Source organism: Gobio gobio (genome assembly GCF_949357685.1).
Source record: "Gobio gobio genome assembly, chromosome: 25".
Lineage (NCBI taxonomy): Eukaryota > Metazoa > Chordata > Actinopteri > Cypriniformes > Gobionidae > Gobio > Gobio gobio.
Window position 1 is genome coordinate 30,035,267 of NC_137121.1, and position 16,845 is coordinate 30,052,111.

General features: G+C 36.2%; 2 protein-coding genes across 2 annotated transcripts in view; both read right to left on the reverse strand.

Annotated features, from left to right (window-relative positions):
* Positions 1-655: 655 nt before the first annotated feature.
* LOC307121345 (tumor susceptibility gene 101 protein) lies at positions 656-5,453 on the reverse strand. The gene is made up of 6 exons (XM_079808878.1): positions 5,282-5,453; positions 4,856-4,943; positions 3,264-3,329; positions 2,993-3,156; positions 2,789-2,879; positions 656-1,407 (listed from the first exon to the last, which is right to left on the reverse strand). Exons 1-6 carry the CDS (start codon positions 5,324-5,326, stop codon positions 1,304-1,306), a joined length of 558 nt encoding a protein of 185 aa, XP_079665004.1. The 5' UTR covers positions 5,327-5,453; the 3' UTR covers positions 656-1,303.
* A 2,639-nt stretch (positions 5,454-8,092) lies between these two features.
* Positions 8,093-16,845, reverse strand: part of hrasa (HRas proto-oncogene, GTPase a) — a 33,196-nt gene continuing 24,443 nt past the window's right edge. Inside the window, exons 4-6 of the mRNA XM_079809889.1 lie at positions 12,062-12,221; positions 10,187-10,311; positions 8,093-8,874 (exon numbers count right to left, since the gene is read on the reverse strand). Coding sequence (XP_079666015.1) covers positions 10,192-10,311; positions 12,062-12,221 — 280 coding nt within the window. The 3' untranslated portion in view covers positions 8,093-8,874; positions 10,187-10,191. The remainder of the gene's footprint in view (positions 8,875-10,186; positions 10,312-12,061; positions 12,222-16,845) is intronic.

Genomic DNA, 16,845 nt, shown 5'->3' on the forward strand with positions numbered 1-16,845 from the left:
TCTATTAAGCTTTATTTTTATTTCAGTTTTAGTTTGAGTAATTTTTGTGCTGACGTATGTTTAAACCTTCACAGACAAAACCAGCTCTTGACAACACTTGATTAATTTAAAATACTTTTAAATGAATGCAATGAATCTCATTTTTGAAGTGTTATTATATCCTCCTAAGACCCAGGGGGGATTTTTTTTATTTAGTATTTTTTATTATTATATTTAATTAATATGTTATGCTATGTCCTTGTAAGTGGACACCAAAAACAATGGGATTTTTTATTTCATTCACCAATCAATTTTTAGGTTTCAGGATTTTTTTTTAACCAAACTTTGTTTAAAGATGATTCTCAACTATGTTATGAGAGATATAACGGAATTAATTGATATACCATTTTACTTTATGCAATATGTTGGTAAAATGGCCATACATGGGTTTTCTCATTCAATGCAATGTATCCACTGTCTCTAATTTGCATATTAAGGTGTTCTTGGAGCAACAGAAGTGTAATGATGGGAGTAATAGTTAGCAACATTTTCATAATAATACATAATATTTTATAGGAACATTGATATGTAATTTATTTCCCTATTCACTTGTTGTGTCTCCCAAAATGTCTGATAAACATGCTTTTAAGTCCCGGTGTCTATTGAGGACATGTATGAAAACAATGCTTTATTTTGTAACAAAAAGTCATATTTTGATTAGAAACCCCATAATTTTCCTGAGATGTTGATTTATGTCAAACAATTCGAAAAGTAGTCAGATTTAAATGATAATTAAAATTATCATATTTCCAAAGAGTGCTCAATTATATCATTCAGTCATTTTTAAAGACGAAGGAGAAGTTGTTATCCTGGTGAAACCTCAAAAAGCCCTCAATGTGCTCTTCACAGGACATCCAGACTTAAAACTGTGACATGTATGGTGTCAGAGAAATTCACTAAAATATAATGTCATATATAATGTAATGACATATAATGTAATGAATGTAATGACAGTGGCACCCAGGAGGATAAAACTTCATGTTCATAAAATGTAAGTGAATATGTAGTGATGTCTAATTATAATATCTGCTCATTTACATATCTGAGTAGGTGTTTTTGATATAATACAGGTCAAAATATGAAATGGAAAAACATTTTAATGAGCATGAATCACTAGGGAAACATTGCATCAAAAACGTGACTTATGTAGGCTATTTACAGAAAATCTACATGACATTTATTCATACTGATCAAATTTAACATTCATTATTATTTTTATACAAAGGTTATATATACAAATCATATTGCAAAGACATTTAGCAAACTAACAGACGGTTTCATTATGTTCGGAGAAAGGAAGGTCGTCCTCTCTATCCAGCGTCACATGTGAGAATTCCTCAAGTGAGTGAACTTTCTGAGCAGAACTTGCTGTAAATAAACAAGAATTGTCATTTTACCAAAATATCCACACACATACAAATGTATCCTGCTATAAGATTAATAAAGTATACAGTTGCAAGAAAAAGTTTGTGAATCACTTGTAGAATCTGTGAAAATATGAATCATTTTAACAAGATAAGGGAGATCATACAAAATGCATCATATTTTTTAATTAGTGCTGTCCTGAATAAGATATTTTACATAAAAATGTTTACATATAGTCCACAAGACACAAAAAGCTGAATTTATTAAAAATGACCCTGTTCAAAAGTTTATGAACCATTGATTCTTAATACTGTGTCGTTCCCTGGATGATCCACGGCTGTTTTTATGTATTGTGATGGTTGTTCTTGAGTCTCTTGTTTGTCCTGAGCCGTTAAACTGACCAACGTTCTTCAGAAAAATCCTCCAGGTCCTGCCAATTCTTCACTTTTCCAGCATCTTTTGCATATTTGAACCCTTTCCAGCAGTGACTGTATGATTTTGAGATCCATCTTTTCACACTGAGGACGATTGAGGGACTCAAACACAACTTTTAAAAAAAGTTCAAACATTCACTGATGCTCCAGAAGGAAACACAATGCATTAAGAGCCGGGGGGGGGGGGGGGGGGGGGGGCCTAAGAGCTAATTAAAGATCTTAGCATTTTAAGATCAGGGTAAATTGTACTTAATTTGTCTTTCAGGAAACATGTTTCTTCTGTTGCTTCTTAAAGGCAGTGCTAAATAAATAAAAAAAAGATATTTAAACAAAAGATAAATTTGGACATCTTCATCCTGTTCAAAAGCTCTTAATGCGTTGTGTTTCCTTCTGGGGCATCAGTGATTCAGTTGGAAAACTGGAGAATTTGCAGGACCTGGAGGATTTTTCTGAAGAACGTTGGGCAGTTTAACTGTTCAGGACAAACAAGAGACTCATCATGACACAGTATTAGGAAATCAAAAAGTAATTTTTAGAAATTCAGCTATTTCTGTGTCTTGTGGACTATATGTAAACATCTTTTATGTGAAATATCTTATTCAGGACAGTACTAAATAAAAAATAACATCTCTTAAATTTTGTTAAAATTATTCACATTTTCACAGATTTTGCAAGGGGTTCACAAACTTTTTCTGGCAACTGTATATCACTTTGTCATCAAAATGGCATGTTTTTCTGTTGTTGTACACGTGTTATTGATGATAATATCCTTTTAAAAAACCATAAAATCACATCAACCTTTGAACACTATAACTTCAGATAGCCTAAACCAGGCCTAAACCGCCTGCTTATCTGTTTCCCTGAAGCAATTAGGACATATGAAGAGATTCAGGAGTTAAAATGCTCTATACAGTGAATATATGATGGGAATAAACAAGGAAACTACTCACAATCTTCTGGGTCAAGACACATCCGCAGAGGAGGGACCTCGCTAAACACGGTCATCATGACCTGAATCAAGCCGTGCAAGTCACACTGCGGCTGTGAATAAACCCCCAAACAAACAGATGATTTCATTAGAAGAGAGAAAAGTGTAAATTATTTGTATTGTGGAAGGACAAAACCATTGTAGCATTTTCAAGCTGCAGTCTTACATATCTCCACTCGTCCAGGTAAGGCATCAGGATCTCTCCATTGCTGTTGACATGTCTGCTGGTCACTACAACCATCTCACGGGTGGGCTTCAGATAGCAGATGGGAGCAGTGCGTGGATAACTTTCTTTTAGCCACAAACTCACTGGAATATTGTAACGATTCCCTAAAGCACAAAGTGTAGAAGTGTTTTGTTTGCTGCATAACATGTTTCTTGACTGTAAAACAACAGGGAAGTAAGTCCACTTACAGTATCTTTATGGTCTATCTTACCTTTAAAAAACACCTCAATAGTTCCAGTTAAACTCATCAAGTTCTTCGCTGTGCCATCATTAAAGACTGCGAGGAAATTACAAGAAAATGAAAAACTGGAAATTCTTGATGTAAAAAACATAAACATACTCTCTTAAGTTCACTCTTTAGCTGGGGACACCCGGCACAATGTAATGCCAGGCACGACGCAAGTTTTTTTTGCTAGTTTCAGCCCGACAGTTATCATTTTCACATCCAGCGCCATGTTGTTCAATTAGCAAATGCTCTCGCGCCCATCTGTCACACCCATGGGCGTGCTGGTCTGAAAAAGAGGTGTGTTCAGGCACATTGTTGGCGTGTTGCTATTTTGAGGAACTGAATACGACTGCACCATTGACCAATAAAAACCTGGTCTAAAGTCAATATCACAGTATTTTTTGTGTTATTACTGCTTATTACACACACAGGGATGCGCAGCAGCACACAAACATGTTTAAATATTAAAAATAAAAGGTTTCATCTCTGGAGAAGCATTCAGTCGTTCCCCTCGCAAATCCCACCATGTAAATAGCGAATCCGCCATGGTGCAAGTGCAACTGGCTTTTAAAGGGAATGGGAGATGAGACTCTGATTGGTTTATTGCACATTACGCCCAAAACACACCCATGACTCATTAAGAGACTAGTTACAACCCTTTTGAACCATGTGCCTGGCGCACCGACCATTTTTTCTGTTGTTAATCTAGCAAAACTGGATTTGCACACGTCCTAAGTGCACTTGTGCTTCAGACCATGCGCTCAGATGGTTAAAATATGGCCCTTAAAGACTGTCTGGAACAGATTTTAGTCTTTAGCCCTATTCGGACGGTAATTGTTTCTCATTGGGTCGTAATATATTTTCATCATTGACAGGGGCTAGTCATTTTATTGCCGTCCGAATCCAGAATGTCAGAGTTTTTCTCCCACCATCCGTGTAAAAATCCCCGGCCGAATTACCTACTGTTTTTTTACAAACACCAAGGTCGTGTGGTAATTTAATTGCCGTCCGTCAATTTGATTGCATTTTTTTCTTATTATACCAAGCATTGACATTTTATTTACAGCAGACAATCATGTTATCGACCACGTGAGCGCGTTCCCAGGTGCGCAGGATAACAAAAGTCGCTCATCCATCGTGAATAAATCACCATCCAAATGCACGAGTTTTATCACTGAGGTGGCATGCACATTTATTTTTATGGACTTCCACGTGAGAAACAATTACTGTCTGAATAGATTTTTGACTGTCAGAGAGGAGCACAAACCTAACGACGAGTCAGTCCCCACACAACACATTTTAACGATTGGGGAGTCACGAAAAGATTATGTAGGCTACCGAAACAAACATGGATGTCAACAGACAGCAGTCGCTACGCAATATTATTTTTATTAATTTTATTCTGTGATAATTCTGGGGTGGCAAACTTTTTCTTACACTCTTGGGGAAAAAAGGTATTATTTAATGTGTACTGAAGTTGAACAGAATATGTAAACTTATAGAGTTTAAAGCCAGTTTCCAAATGCTCAGATATTTTGTGAGAATGCTATACAAATAAACTGAATTGAATTGCTCACCAAATCTCTCCAGAACTGGCTCAAGAAACCGATGCAGAGACAAAACCGTAGAGATCTCTGACAGCACCTTTCTCCTGTGATCATATGTCTGAAAAAACATCCACATACATGTCTTTAGTATATATGCAATGCCATATTTGTAAGTAACACTTAACCTTTAAGTTGTTCCACACCTGTGTGAATTTATTTATTCTGCTGAACACAGTACTTACATAGCATGGAAAAAAATAGTATGGAAGTCAATATGGTTTGGTTACCCACATTTTTCAAAATATCTTCTGTGTTCAGCAGAAAAAAAGAAATTCATACAGGTTTGGAAAAACTTAAGGGTGAGTAAATAATGCCAGAATTTTCATTTGTGGGTAAACTATCCCTTTAAGAAAGACAAATTGTGAGACTTTACATAAGAAATTCTCAAAGATTTACCTTGGGTAACATCCTCCTTAGATCACGGACTGGTATTATCGTCATGACTTCAAATTAAATACAAATTGACACAAGAAGTGCTGTTTAGCTCCTGAAGCTCTTAGTGTTTTTCACAACAGGAAGTTTATGACATTTATAATAGTGCTCCCTTTAGCTCAATAAACCATGTTATTATCCGAAACAGCCAATAGCAGAGCAGTTTTAGGAAGATTTATGCAAACTGGGATGGACTGTGATCTACAAACTAAAGGTCATTCAGAACAAATAAACTGCACATAAACATGTATCTGTGTGACAACAAAAGCTTTTTAGGCTAACAGACATCACGAGGAAGGAAACATTAATTAATGTCAATGATTGATGTACAGCCACACTAACACACACTGATAAGCCAAACCTGTTGTCTTGAAGTTCTATATATACTATATAGTTCTACACTGTGTGCAGAATTATTAGGCACGTTGATTTTCTGATCATATTTTTTTTCCAGGCACATATGACCAATTCCAAACCACAGTAATCCTAATAACTACTATTGATTTAGTATTTAATAATGTATAAGTGATATATAATTGTTCATGAAGGCTGGAAATGAAAACTTATTAGGCATGTTTTCTTTTACAGATAAATTGAGCCAAAAAAGAGATTGAACTCAGACTGAAAAGTCAAAAAATATTAAATGCCCATGAGAAGGACGCAATACTAGACATTGCAGTTAAGGCATGACCATTGGACAGTGAAATGCTCATTGGGTCAGCAGGGTCAGACGAAAACATGTGGCGGAGAAAAGACACCTGTTAACGGCAAAAGAATTAAGGTGAAGAATTAAGTGTGAAACCATCAGGAAGTCTCCAGCGGCACCATTTTCCAGAGCTGCAACCTACCTGGAGTCTCCAGAAGTGAAGGTGTCAGGATCTCAGAGACTTAAATTGGGTAAAGAATCCTAAAAAAGGACCCCCACTAAATAAGAATCACAAGCTGAAGTGTTGTAAAATACATGAAGACTGTTTTTTTTATTGGCTTTATGGACAGATAGGTTGAGAATGACTCTTGAAGGACCAGCACCACATCCTCTTGCACCAATGTTTGAAGAATTCATCTTCCAGAATCTGGCAGTACGTTTTGGGAGTTCATTTTTAGTCCATCTCTGCAAAACGGACTTCAGGATGGACTAACATGAACTCCCAAAACGTACTGCAATAATCTAGCCTTGAGATCATGAACGCATTAACTAACTGTTCAGCATTTTGCATTGGAAGCATATTTAGATATATTTTTAAGATGGTAGAATGCAGTTTTACAGATGCTAGAAACGTGGCTTTCAAATGAAAGATTGGTATCAAAGTGCACACCCAGGTTCGTCACTGACGACGAGGACTTGACAGAACAGCCATCAAGTGTTTTTTCTGAATTAAGTTAAGCAAGAAATTACTAATCATCCATTTTTTATATCAGTGGTATTATAACAAAGTGGAAGCAATTGGGAACAACAGCAACTCAGCCACGAGGAGTGGTAGGCCACATAAAATCACAGAGCGGGGTCAGCGCATGCTGAGGCTCACAGTGAGAAGAAGTCACCAACTTTATGTTGAGTCAACAGACCTCCAAACTGTGTGGCCTTCAGATTAGCTCAAGAACAGTGTGTAGAGCTTCATGGAATGGGTTTCCATGGCCAAGCAGCTGCATCCAAGCCTTACATCACCAAGTGCAATGCAAAGCGCCGGATGCAGTGGTGTAAAGCACACCGCCACTGGACTCTAGAGCAGTGGAGACGTGTTCCCTGGAGTGATGAATCACGCTTCTCTGTCGGGAAATCTGATGGACGAGTCTGGGTTTGGTGGTTTCCAGGAGAACGGTACTTGCCTGGCTGCATTGTGCCAAGTGTAAACTTTGGTGGAGGGGTGATTATGGTGTGGGGTTGTTTTTCAGGTGTCCCAAAACTTTTGGCAATATAGTGCCCTCCAATAATATTGTCACCCTTAAAATTAATAAATCTGTATTGTTTATCCCTTTGATCTTCCATTTAAAAAAATTCACAAAATTCTATCCTTTCACTGAAGTAAAACAACTGATAGTGGTTGGCCACAATTATTGGCCCCCAATTATTGAAACCTCCTTTTGCAGAGATAACAGCTCTGAGTCTTCTCCTATAATGCCTGATGAGTTTGGAGAACACCTGACAAGAGATCAGAGACCATTCCTCCATACAGAATCTCAGCAGATTCTCTTCAGATTCCCAGATCTATGTTTGTGCTCCTTCTCTTCAGTTCACCCCACTCAGTTTCTATAGGGTTAAGGTCAGTGGACTGGGACGGCCATGGCAGAAGCTTCATTTTGTGACACATTGATTCCCAACTTTGTGGGAACAGTTTAGGGATGGTCCCTTCCTGTTCCAACATGACTGCGCACCAGTGCACAAATCAAGGTCCATAAAGACATGGATGAGTGAGTTTGGTGTGGAGGAACTTGACTGGCCTGCACAGAGTCCTGACCTCAACCCGATAGAACACCTTCAGGATGAATTAGAGCGGAGACTGTGAGCCAAGCCTTCTCGTCCAACATCAGTGCCTGACCTCACAAATGTGCTTCTAGAAGAATTGTCAAACATTCCCATAAACACACTCCTAAACCTTGTGGAAAGCCTTCCCAGAAGAGTTGAAGCTGTTTTAGCTGCAAAGGCTGGGCCAACTCCATATCAAACCCTACGGATTAAGAATGGGATGTCATTAAAGTTCATGTGCATGTAAAGCCACATTTTGGCAATATAGTGTATATATGTATACACTTCATATCTACATTGCACTTTTTTTTCAAATCAGTATGTTTATTTAGGTTATTGTTGCAAAATGTTTTAAATTTAATAAGATTTACACGGATAGATTTCTAAAATAAACAAAAGCTTCTTCAAACAACTCAAAAGTTTTTATTATTGAAAATTCAGTCAGCCTTTTTAATTTTCTAATGGTAACGTTCGTTCGTAACATACACATATACCAGCACACATAACTAATGCTTCCGTTTTGATTTCCACAAAGCCCTATTCACAAACGTTATGTTAAAACAACCTGCACGTTAAGCAAAAACGTCTCCCTCCAGATTATTTTGTACATAGTTTCAACTCTTTTCGACACATTCTCTCTAACCGATATATGCTTTCTGTGAGGTGCAACTGAGGGGCGGGGGTCATGGGATGAGGTCACTAGTGTCCAGTCTTTTCCATCGGAGCTGAGGAAGGTTTTTGTGTGACGTTGAGGTCATGAGACGTGCCAAGTCCATATAAGACCAGTGTTGAGACTTCAAGAACAATAATTTAGCAGAAATCCACAAAGTCGCCCAGCATGAGCACACTGGGGTTACAAATAAAGAACATAAACGAGTAAGTCATTAGTGGTGTTTATCAGGCAGACGTGGACAACCAGAGAGGTCACCCGGGTGGTCAACGCAAGACTCCTTCCTGTTTCAAATGTTCGTTATGCAGGAGGCCTTGCTCGCTTTTCCTTAACAGTCGCTTTCAGATGAGACGGTACGTCTTTCCTCTCTGGTCCAGTCTGCCGCACGGAACCATGGGTCAACTTCCAACACACGCCAGTCAGCTGGGGACAAGAAGGTGTAGATATGGGGAAATCAAATTAAAAACATGCCATTGTCATATTTCACCCCAAAGTCAAAAGAAAAAATATGTTTTTTATATTAAGAAACTGAATCATTTTTGTACTATTAAAAATGGTTTCATCATGACATTTGTTTTTCACAAAATTTCACTGCCAATTCTCATTACTTTAATTCCAAAAAATACTATAATGTGTCTTGACTTTTACTTTTTAGTGTTTTTCTAGAACTGCAATACATTTTAACTAAATTATTTATTAATTTTAAGGAAAAAAAAATATACAACGTTTTTGTTTTTCTTTTAAATTAATAAATTTAAAGGCAGACAACAAACACTATTATGATAAAAAAAAGAAAAAAAATACTACTTTACAATTTGAATATTCCATATATACATGTGTGACTTTAAAAATATTAATTATAAAATTGTATTTATTATATACTATATTAATGTATTAATTGTTTTTCATATATTAATTTGATTTTATATATATATATATATATTTTTTTTTTTTTTTAGGGTAGCTTTTAATTGAACATTTGTATCAATTTTAAATTCTCTTTTGTTTATTGTATTATTTTATATGGTGTATTTTGTGGTTATATTTGTTTCTCTAAAATGCTTTGAGATGTACATTTAAAGGCTCTAAAGAAAATAAATATTATTTATTTGTTATTTATTTGTTCACACAGCATACACACTAAATTTTTCAACTAAACATCGAAATAAATCTAATTAATAAACTAAATTAACCATTTAAACTAAATTACTGATCTAATTATTGATCTAAAGCCCACACTGTCACTGTATGATAATTGAAATGAACTGATGACATCAGCATTTTTTCCAGAATGGCATTACAGCTGAATAAAATTATACTGCATTATTTTCCTGTTTAACACTGTAAAGCTGCTTTGAAACAATCTACATTGTTAAAAGCGCTATATAAATAAAGTTGACTTGACTTGACTTGACTTGACACATATACATACACACATTTAGAAATGTTAAAAAGTTTGGCTCAGATCTTTTTATAAAAGTATCAAATTATTGAGCATGGACACATTAAATTAATCAAAGTGACAGTAAAGACATTTATAATGTTGCAGAAGATTTCCATTTCAAATAAATGCTTTTAACATTCTATTGATCACGTATCGCAGTTTCCACAAAAATAATAAGCAGCACAACTTTAGACACAAAGACAGAAAACCAATGTGTTATGCAGTTGCTTCACTATCTTTCACATGGTCTGTTTATTGGGGCTTAACATGTCATTATGTGTATTTAAGCACCTTAATCACGACACGACGCAGCGGCAGCTCATGCAGTCCTGTCCACTCTCATCTGGTGGGTTCAGCTTCCTCATTTTGTGTTGACGGATCTCTCGTACGAGCGTGTAAAACGCGTCCTCCACACCCTGCAGAGATGTTAACCACACTTATGATGAGAAAAGCCAGCCCTCAATGCTGATGCTATCAAGAGATTTCAAGAGCAGTGATTGATCAGAAACTCACACATCCCAAAAATGAGTATCAAACGTGACAATACCAAAATAATGACAGATCTGAATAACTACATGGAAACCTGCAACTAGTAAACTAATAACCTGCAACTTTTCCTTGCAGTTCTTGTCAAATGAGCATAACACAAAGCAGCAATGAGTCATTCCCTGCAGTGTTATACAACACACCCTGTGTGTGTGTGTGTGTGTGTGTAGGTGGCCATAAGGAGAATTACAGCAGTAAATACTGTAAATCCAAAGAATATCCCATAACCATAAAACCCTTTAGACTAATTCTAGACTCAGAAGCCAAAATATAGATCCATCAAAAATTCTGTCCTTATGTTAACGGAAATAAAATACATATACTGTACATAAAAATAAAACTTGTTTCATTTCAGCTAGTTGCCAAAGCAAAATTTCTCATTTTCATTTATTTTAACGATGTCCTAAAATACCAAAAATAATCATTTATATACTAAAATAAAACCGTTTTGAGGCTAGTTCTCTAAAAAAAAATGATGCTGAATTATTTTTATTTCTTCTTATTTTAAAATATGTATTTATTTTTATTCAATAGACGTGATTATCTAAGGACCAGAAAAGAAAGAAAAACCTGATTTCCATGCAATATGACTACACACACACACACACACACACACACACACACACACACACACACACACACACACACACACACACACACACACACACACACACACACACACACACACACACACACACACACACACACACACACACACACACACACACACACACACACACACACACACACACACACACACACACACACACACACACACACACACACACACACACACACACACACACACACACACACACACACACACACACACACACACACACACACACACACACGTGTTTGTACCCTGCTATGGGTGGTCCGCATACAGCCACTAGATGGTGTGTGTGTGTGTATATATAACTTTTTTTAGAGTAACTTACCCAACACTGTATATAATTACTAAAATCAGGGATGTGATTTTTATACACTTCCTTAATCCTCAAAAAGAAAAAATGTTGTATATATAGTTGTGTGATGGGTAGGTTTAGGGGTTGGGGTATAAAAAACATCCCCGTAAGTAAACCACATATTCAAGAGTGTGTTCATGTAATCCCGTACTTTACTTTTTCAAGGGTAACGTAATTAAATAACAGTAACTGGATTACTTGGTAATGAATTACACCTAACACTGATTATAATAATATAGTTATTGCATAGTAATTACCAAATATAATACTTTTATTTTATTAATTATTCAATGATTATTCCTTTAATAAACAAGCAAACCTCATTTCAGTTAATTGCAGTAGCACTCAAACACTTCTGCATATTCACACTGGAGACTGTGATTTGTTGTGGGACGCAGCAAACATTGGAGTTTAACATAATCTGTGTGCACCACATCTGCATATGACATCTATTGGAGGTGTAGTTTTTAACTCAATAACAATTTTAAATTATGTGTCTTCCTTACACAAAGCTGTCGCATAACTTCAGAAGACTTGGCATAAACTAAAAAACTATAGCGATTCGACATTGGACACAGTCTGACTAGTTTTTGCTGTAAAAAACAATGAATATGATATTCTTCACATCCTTTCATCCCTCTATCCGACTCACTTGTCTGGTTTTGGCTGATGTCTCGATGAAAGGGATCCCGTAGCTGCGGGCAAGCTCCTGCGCTTGCCGTGTGTCCACTGTCCGAGCCGGGAGGTCGCATTTGTTACCCACCAGCACCATGGGCACGTCATCGGAATCCTTTACTCGTTTGATTTGCTCCCTGTACGTGAAGACAAAATGTCACCGTCAAATACAACGAGACTGTGGGTGGACATTTGATCGTAAACAAAATGTGTAGAAACTTGACTTCATTTCAACAGTTAGCTAAGACTTCCCAAGATGGCTGCCGACTTAACTGTCACCCCCCTTTTTGAGAACAGACGTGAAAATGCACTATCCAAACTTAAATGGTTGTAATTCATGAATGCTTTGGCATGCAGACCTAAGGTTGGTTTTCGTTTTAAAGAAGACACTTAAAAAAATGAAAGTGTAGAAAAAAAGTTTACATTTACAGTAAAACAAATGTATATTTTATACAAAATATTATTTTAATAGATATATATTTTACAAAATATTGTTTACTCTCAAATTACTATAAAATCAAAGCCTCATAAAATTGAAGTTGATATCACAAGAATTGAAGATCCTATGATATTTTGTTTTAGCCTGGCTCCGCCCTCCAACATACAGCCGCTCAATTTTCATTTTCCTTCAGTACTCCGTCTGGGATTGCAGTATATTCTCTGGTTTTCTCCGGTCAAATTTTAACCGGTCCAATCAGCGAACAGACGGAGTGGCTGAGAACGATGACGTTGATGTCGTGCGCTAGTTTGAGATGACATACGTCACGAGCAAACGTTATGTACGAGATGTACGAGAGTCTGCTAGGACCAGGCTAATTTTGTTTAGGCGCTATAGAAAAAAAAAATAGCTACCGGGTGACACACATTCCATTGAATTTTTGTTGATGCATTCTCCTATAAAAAAATGAACACATTTCTGTCACAATATCACTTCTATCACAAAACAGTCACCAAATATGGAACATTGACTCTCAGACCCTTCCGACTATGTGTTTTGTCTAATTTCTGAAAAAAAATATTATAAAATAGTCAAAATAAATGTTGTAATATGAGACACCACCAGCTAGAGGGAGGAGCTCACTAAAAGGTTTTAAAGTACCGTTTCCATGATACCAAAATGTCCAATTTGAAACAGCCAATTGTTCGTGTGTGAGGTAAGTTGATGCTGCAATGTGCCGCGTTTTAACACTCGATGGCACCGTGTCGAATGTGGACGAGGTTGAACTGGAAGCCATGTTAATCTTGGACTAAATCGGCCACCGTAGGAGTTAAAACGAAATCGGAATTGAGAGGAACAGAAACTAATATTCACTGGATGGTCATATACCTTTTCACCGCTAGATGGGGGAAAATATCACACAGTGTAGCTTTAAGCAATAAGTGTTACATTCCTGCAGTTTGCCAATTTGGGCAAGGAAATAAAATATTTGTCTGTAAAGTTCTTGTTAAGGGTTGGATTTTGCATGCCCTGTATGAGACATTATCAGTCCTTTTGCCAGTCACCTGCCTGTTTAAGCGACAAACAGTGCTACTTGTAGTTGTTTTATGAGATGTAGGGGAGAGCAGGGACGAAAGTACCATTTTTCAGAAAAACGTAATTTTAAAAGATAATATTTTAGACCGAGATATATTTTTGCTGTGGTCAATAACTCACAAGTGTGGTCTATAAATAGCAGGTGGTATTTTGTACAAATGTAGAACGACTACAGTATAATTTCACTTTGAACATAAGCTGCACATTGTTACTTTTGACCCCATCAGGTGGGATGAAAGTAACACAACAATACAAGCTAGATTTTTTTGTGATTCTCTTGTTTTTTTTTTTTAAACATACCTGACTATGACCATGTCAGGGTGATATGTAACTGCAACATATTTTGTCCTTTATCTTTGCAAAATAAATATTAAATTACATTTTCATTTTAAATGATAAAGTTTATCAAATATTTCAAATGTAACCTGACAGGACAAACTTGAATTGTTTAGAATATTTTTTTATTTGCAATGTAAATCTATTTGATCAGTTTTTTCTTCAACAGAATGAACAATATGAAAATTAAATTAAATTGAATTAGCATAATATGCATTATATATATAATAGCGTGTTACTTTCGTCCCGACAGAAAGTCCTGACATTTAAACACGATTTACTTTTATACTGAAAAACTCTGAAAAGACAAACCTTCAGGGTGTGTAACAGCACTAAATAACCCGTAGATTGATCATTACTGTGACACATGAAACAAAACTTGTAATTAGAAAAAAAAGTACCGCTTCATTAATTTACTTGCCGTACTTGAAAACTATATTTCGGACCTAACCGCGGAAAACAATGACGGAATCACGTGATATTTGGCAGCTGAACGTGCTGTCATAACTTGAAATGCAAATATAGTCAAGGGCTCTGAGAAAATTGCTTTGTTACTTTCGCCCCGGTTCTCCCCTACCATATGTTTTATACTTGTGCTACAATTGTGCTGGCCTGTGCTACAAAACATTCAACCTCTGTAGCACCAGTGCTATGTGCAAAAATAGTTACGTACAGTCCTGCATTACAGTATGTAGTTTTATGATGGTTAGTTTGCGGTCTTGCTGTAGAGTATGGCACTAGCAACGCAACGGTCAAAGGTTAAAATCTCATGAAACGCATAAATTGGTCACATTCAAGTCACAAATTGTCTAATAACTGCATTAAAGCTACACTATGTAACTTTTCCGTCCACTAGAGGTCGCCTGTTCAAAACAAAGGCGTAGTTTGATGACGGCACGTTTGAGCGCAGAATCTCGGGACATGTGGTCTTCACCTCACAGCCGGTGGAAAACAGTCAGGATAGGACTCGGGCAGAAATCATGTTCATGGATGCGATTATTAACATTACTGTAGTCTGAAGCAGAGCAGGACCGAGTGTTGTGGAGCTGAGCAAGGCCGCAGGAGCGATTGAAGAGCGGGACTGTTATTATGGCATAGTCGCTGGCGGGACTTTTATTATGACACGGTTGCGGCGCCACTTCCTCTTTTCCAGTCATGAGTATGAGGTAATGCAACTCTGTTTATCGTATTAGATATATCTGAGAGTGTTGAAAAGGAAGTTATGACGTTCGATCGGCGGCTGCTGCTGTGACACTTGTTCACACTGCAGTGAGAGTAAAGCGTTTCAGTGAATAAAACCGGAAACCGAGGGTGACGCAGATATGACGCAATCGACAGGCGACTCCCTCACACGCATAGCCCACACGTCCCGGTTCCTTGGTTAAAATAGCAATTTCTCACGATTTACAAATAGTTGGAAACATTTGGGATATTCTAAGTACTCAACTGAACAAAATATATAACACTGGCCTAGTGGTTTCTAGATATTTTACTGCAAAAATCCTACATAGTTCACCTTTAATGCAATGTGAAAATGTAAATCTAGGCATCAGACAGCAATATAACATATCATACAGATATGTGAATAAACTAGAATGTGAATAAACTAGAATGCAAACTGAGTATTGTACACAACTGCCATCTGAGGCCGATATTAAACAGTGCATTACTATTCCCCATGTTGTACTGTACTTCATACATTAAAAATCCATTATCTAGACCCCATTACCCACAAACAACAAACTGATTGATATAATCCAGTTATCCTCCTTTTCCTTTTTCCTTTCATGCCCTTGAAAGCTCTCTCGCTCTCCTTTAGTCTAATTGAGTTGGGATCGATGTCACTGGCACTGCACTATAATACTCCATCTCACTTTCTGCTGTCCTTTCAAGTACAACTACTGAGTCAAAGATCCAATTTGAGGATCCGACGATGTAATCCATGCTGCGTTTCTGTTGTGACGTCAAACAAGCTGATAAATAACAGTAAGAGGTGATATTGTGAAGCAATGCTAACGTGATTACGGAGGTCGAAGGGTTGATGGTCTGACATAAGGGAGCAATATGTTACTTTGTGTGATTGCAGTTTAACACATCAGCTTTTTTTTAACACGCCAAGTCACATTTCACACCAAAATAAAAGAGAAATAAATGATAAATTATGTTAATTATACTTTAAATTATATACATACATTAATATATACATACATACATACATACAATTAATAGATAAATTACATAATTACATTAATTAAATATATAATATAAAATATATAGTAATTATATAAAATACATTTTTCTGAATGAACACATTTCAAAGCAGTACAACACGTACAGTTTCAAGAAAAAGTATGTGAACCGCTTGCAGAATCGGTGAAAATATGAATAATTTTAACGAAATAAGAGAGATCATATAAAATGCATGTTATTTTTTATTTAGTATTGTCCTGAATAAGATATTTTACATAAAAAAACTGTTTACATGTATTTTGTATGATCTCTCTTATTTAGTTATTCACATTTTCACAGATTATTTCACAATTATTCACATTCTGCAAGCAGTTCATATACTTCTAATTTTAACTAATATATTATTTTCGTTCACATTACAATAATAAGAATAATAGACTTTGTGCATTATGGTAATTCATTTATTTATTTTTTGGTCAAGAAATCAACGTCACAAAATCTTAATGGTGCAAAAATAGGCTTAATTTTTTAGTAGACTAGAATTTCTTGATTTTTGTCTTTTGATTTTGAGGTGAAACCAAATCTAAAGTGCCACTATTATGCTATTTTAAAGGTTTCTGATTTTGTTTTGGAGGTCTCCAACAACAGGTTCATTTTCATCAAAAAAACATTTTTGCATAATATACATTGTACATCACCAA

Bases quoted from the DNA above. Each gene is read 5' to 3' on its own strand.
- LOC307121345 (XM_079808878.1), bottom strand. From the start codon at position 5,326: ATGACGATAATACCAGTCCGTGATCTAAGGAGGATGTTACCCAAG. The intron at 3,157-3,263 runs GTAAGATAGACC...TTTGTGCTTTAG, and splicing joins TATTGAGGTGTTTTTTAAAG to GGAATCGTTACAATATTCCA. The intron at 2,880-2,992 runs GTAAGACTGCAG...GTTTATTCACAG, and splicing joins ACCTGGACGAGTGGAGATAT to CCGCAGTGTGACTTGCACGG.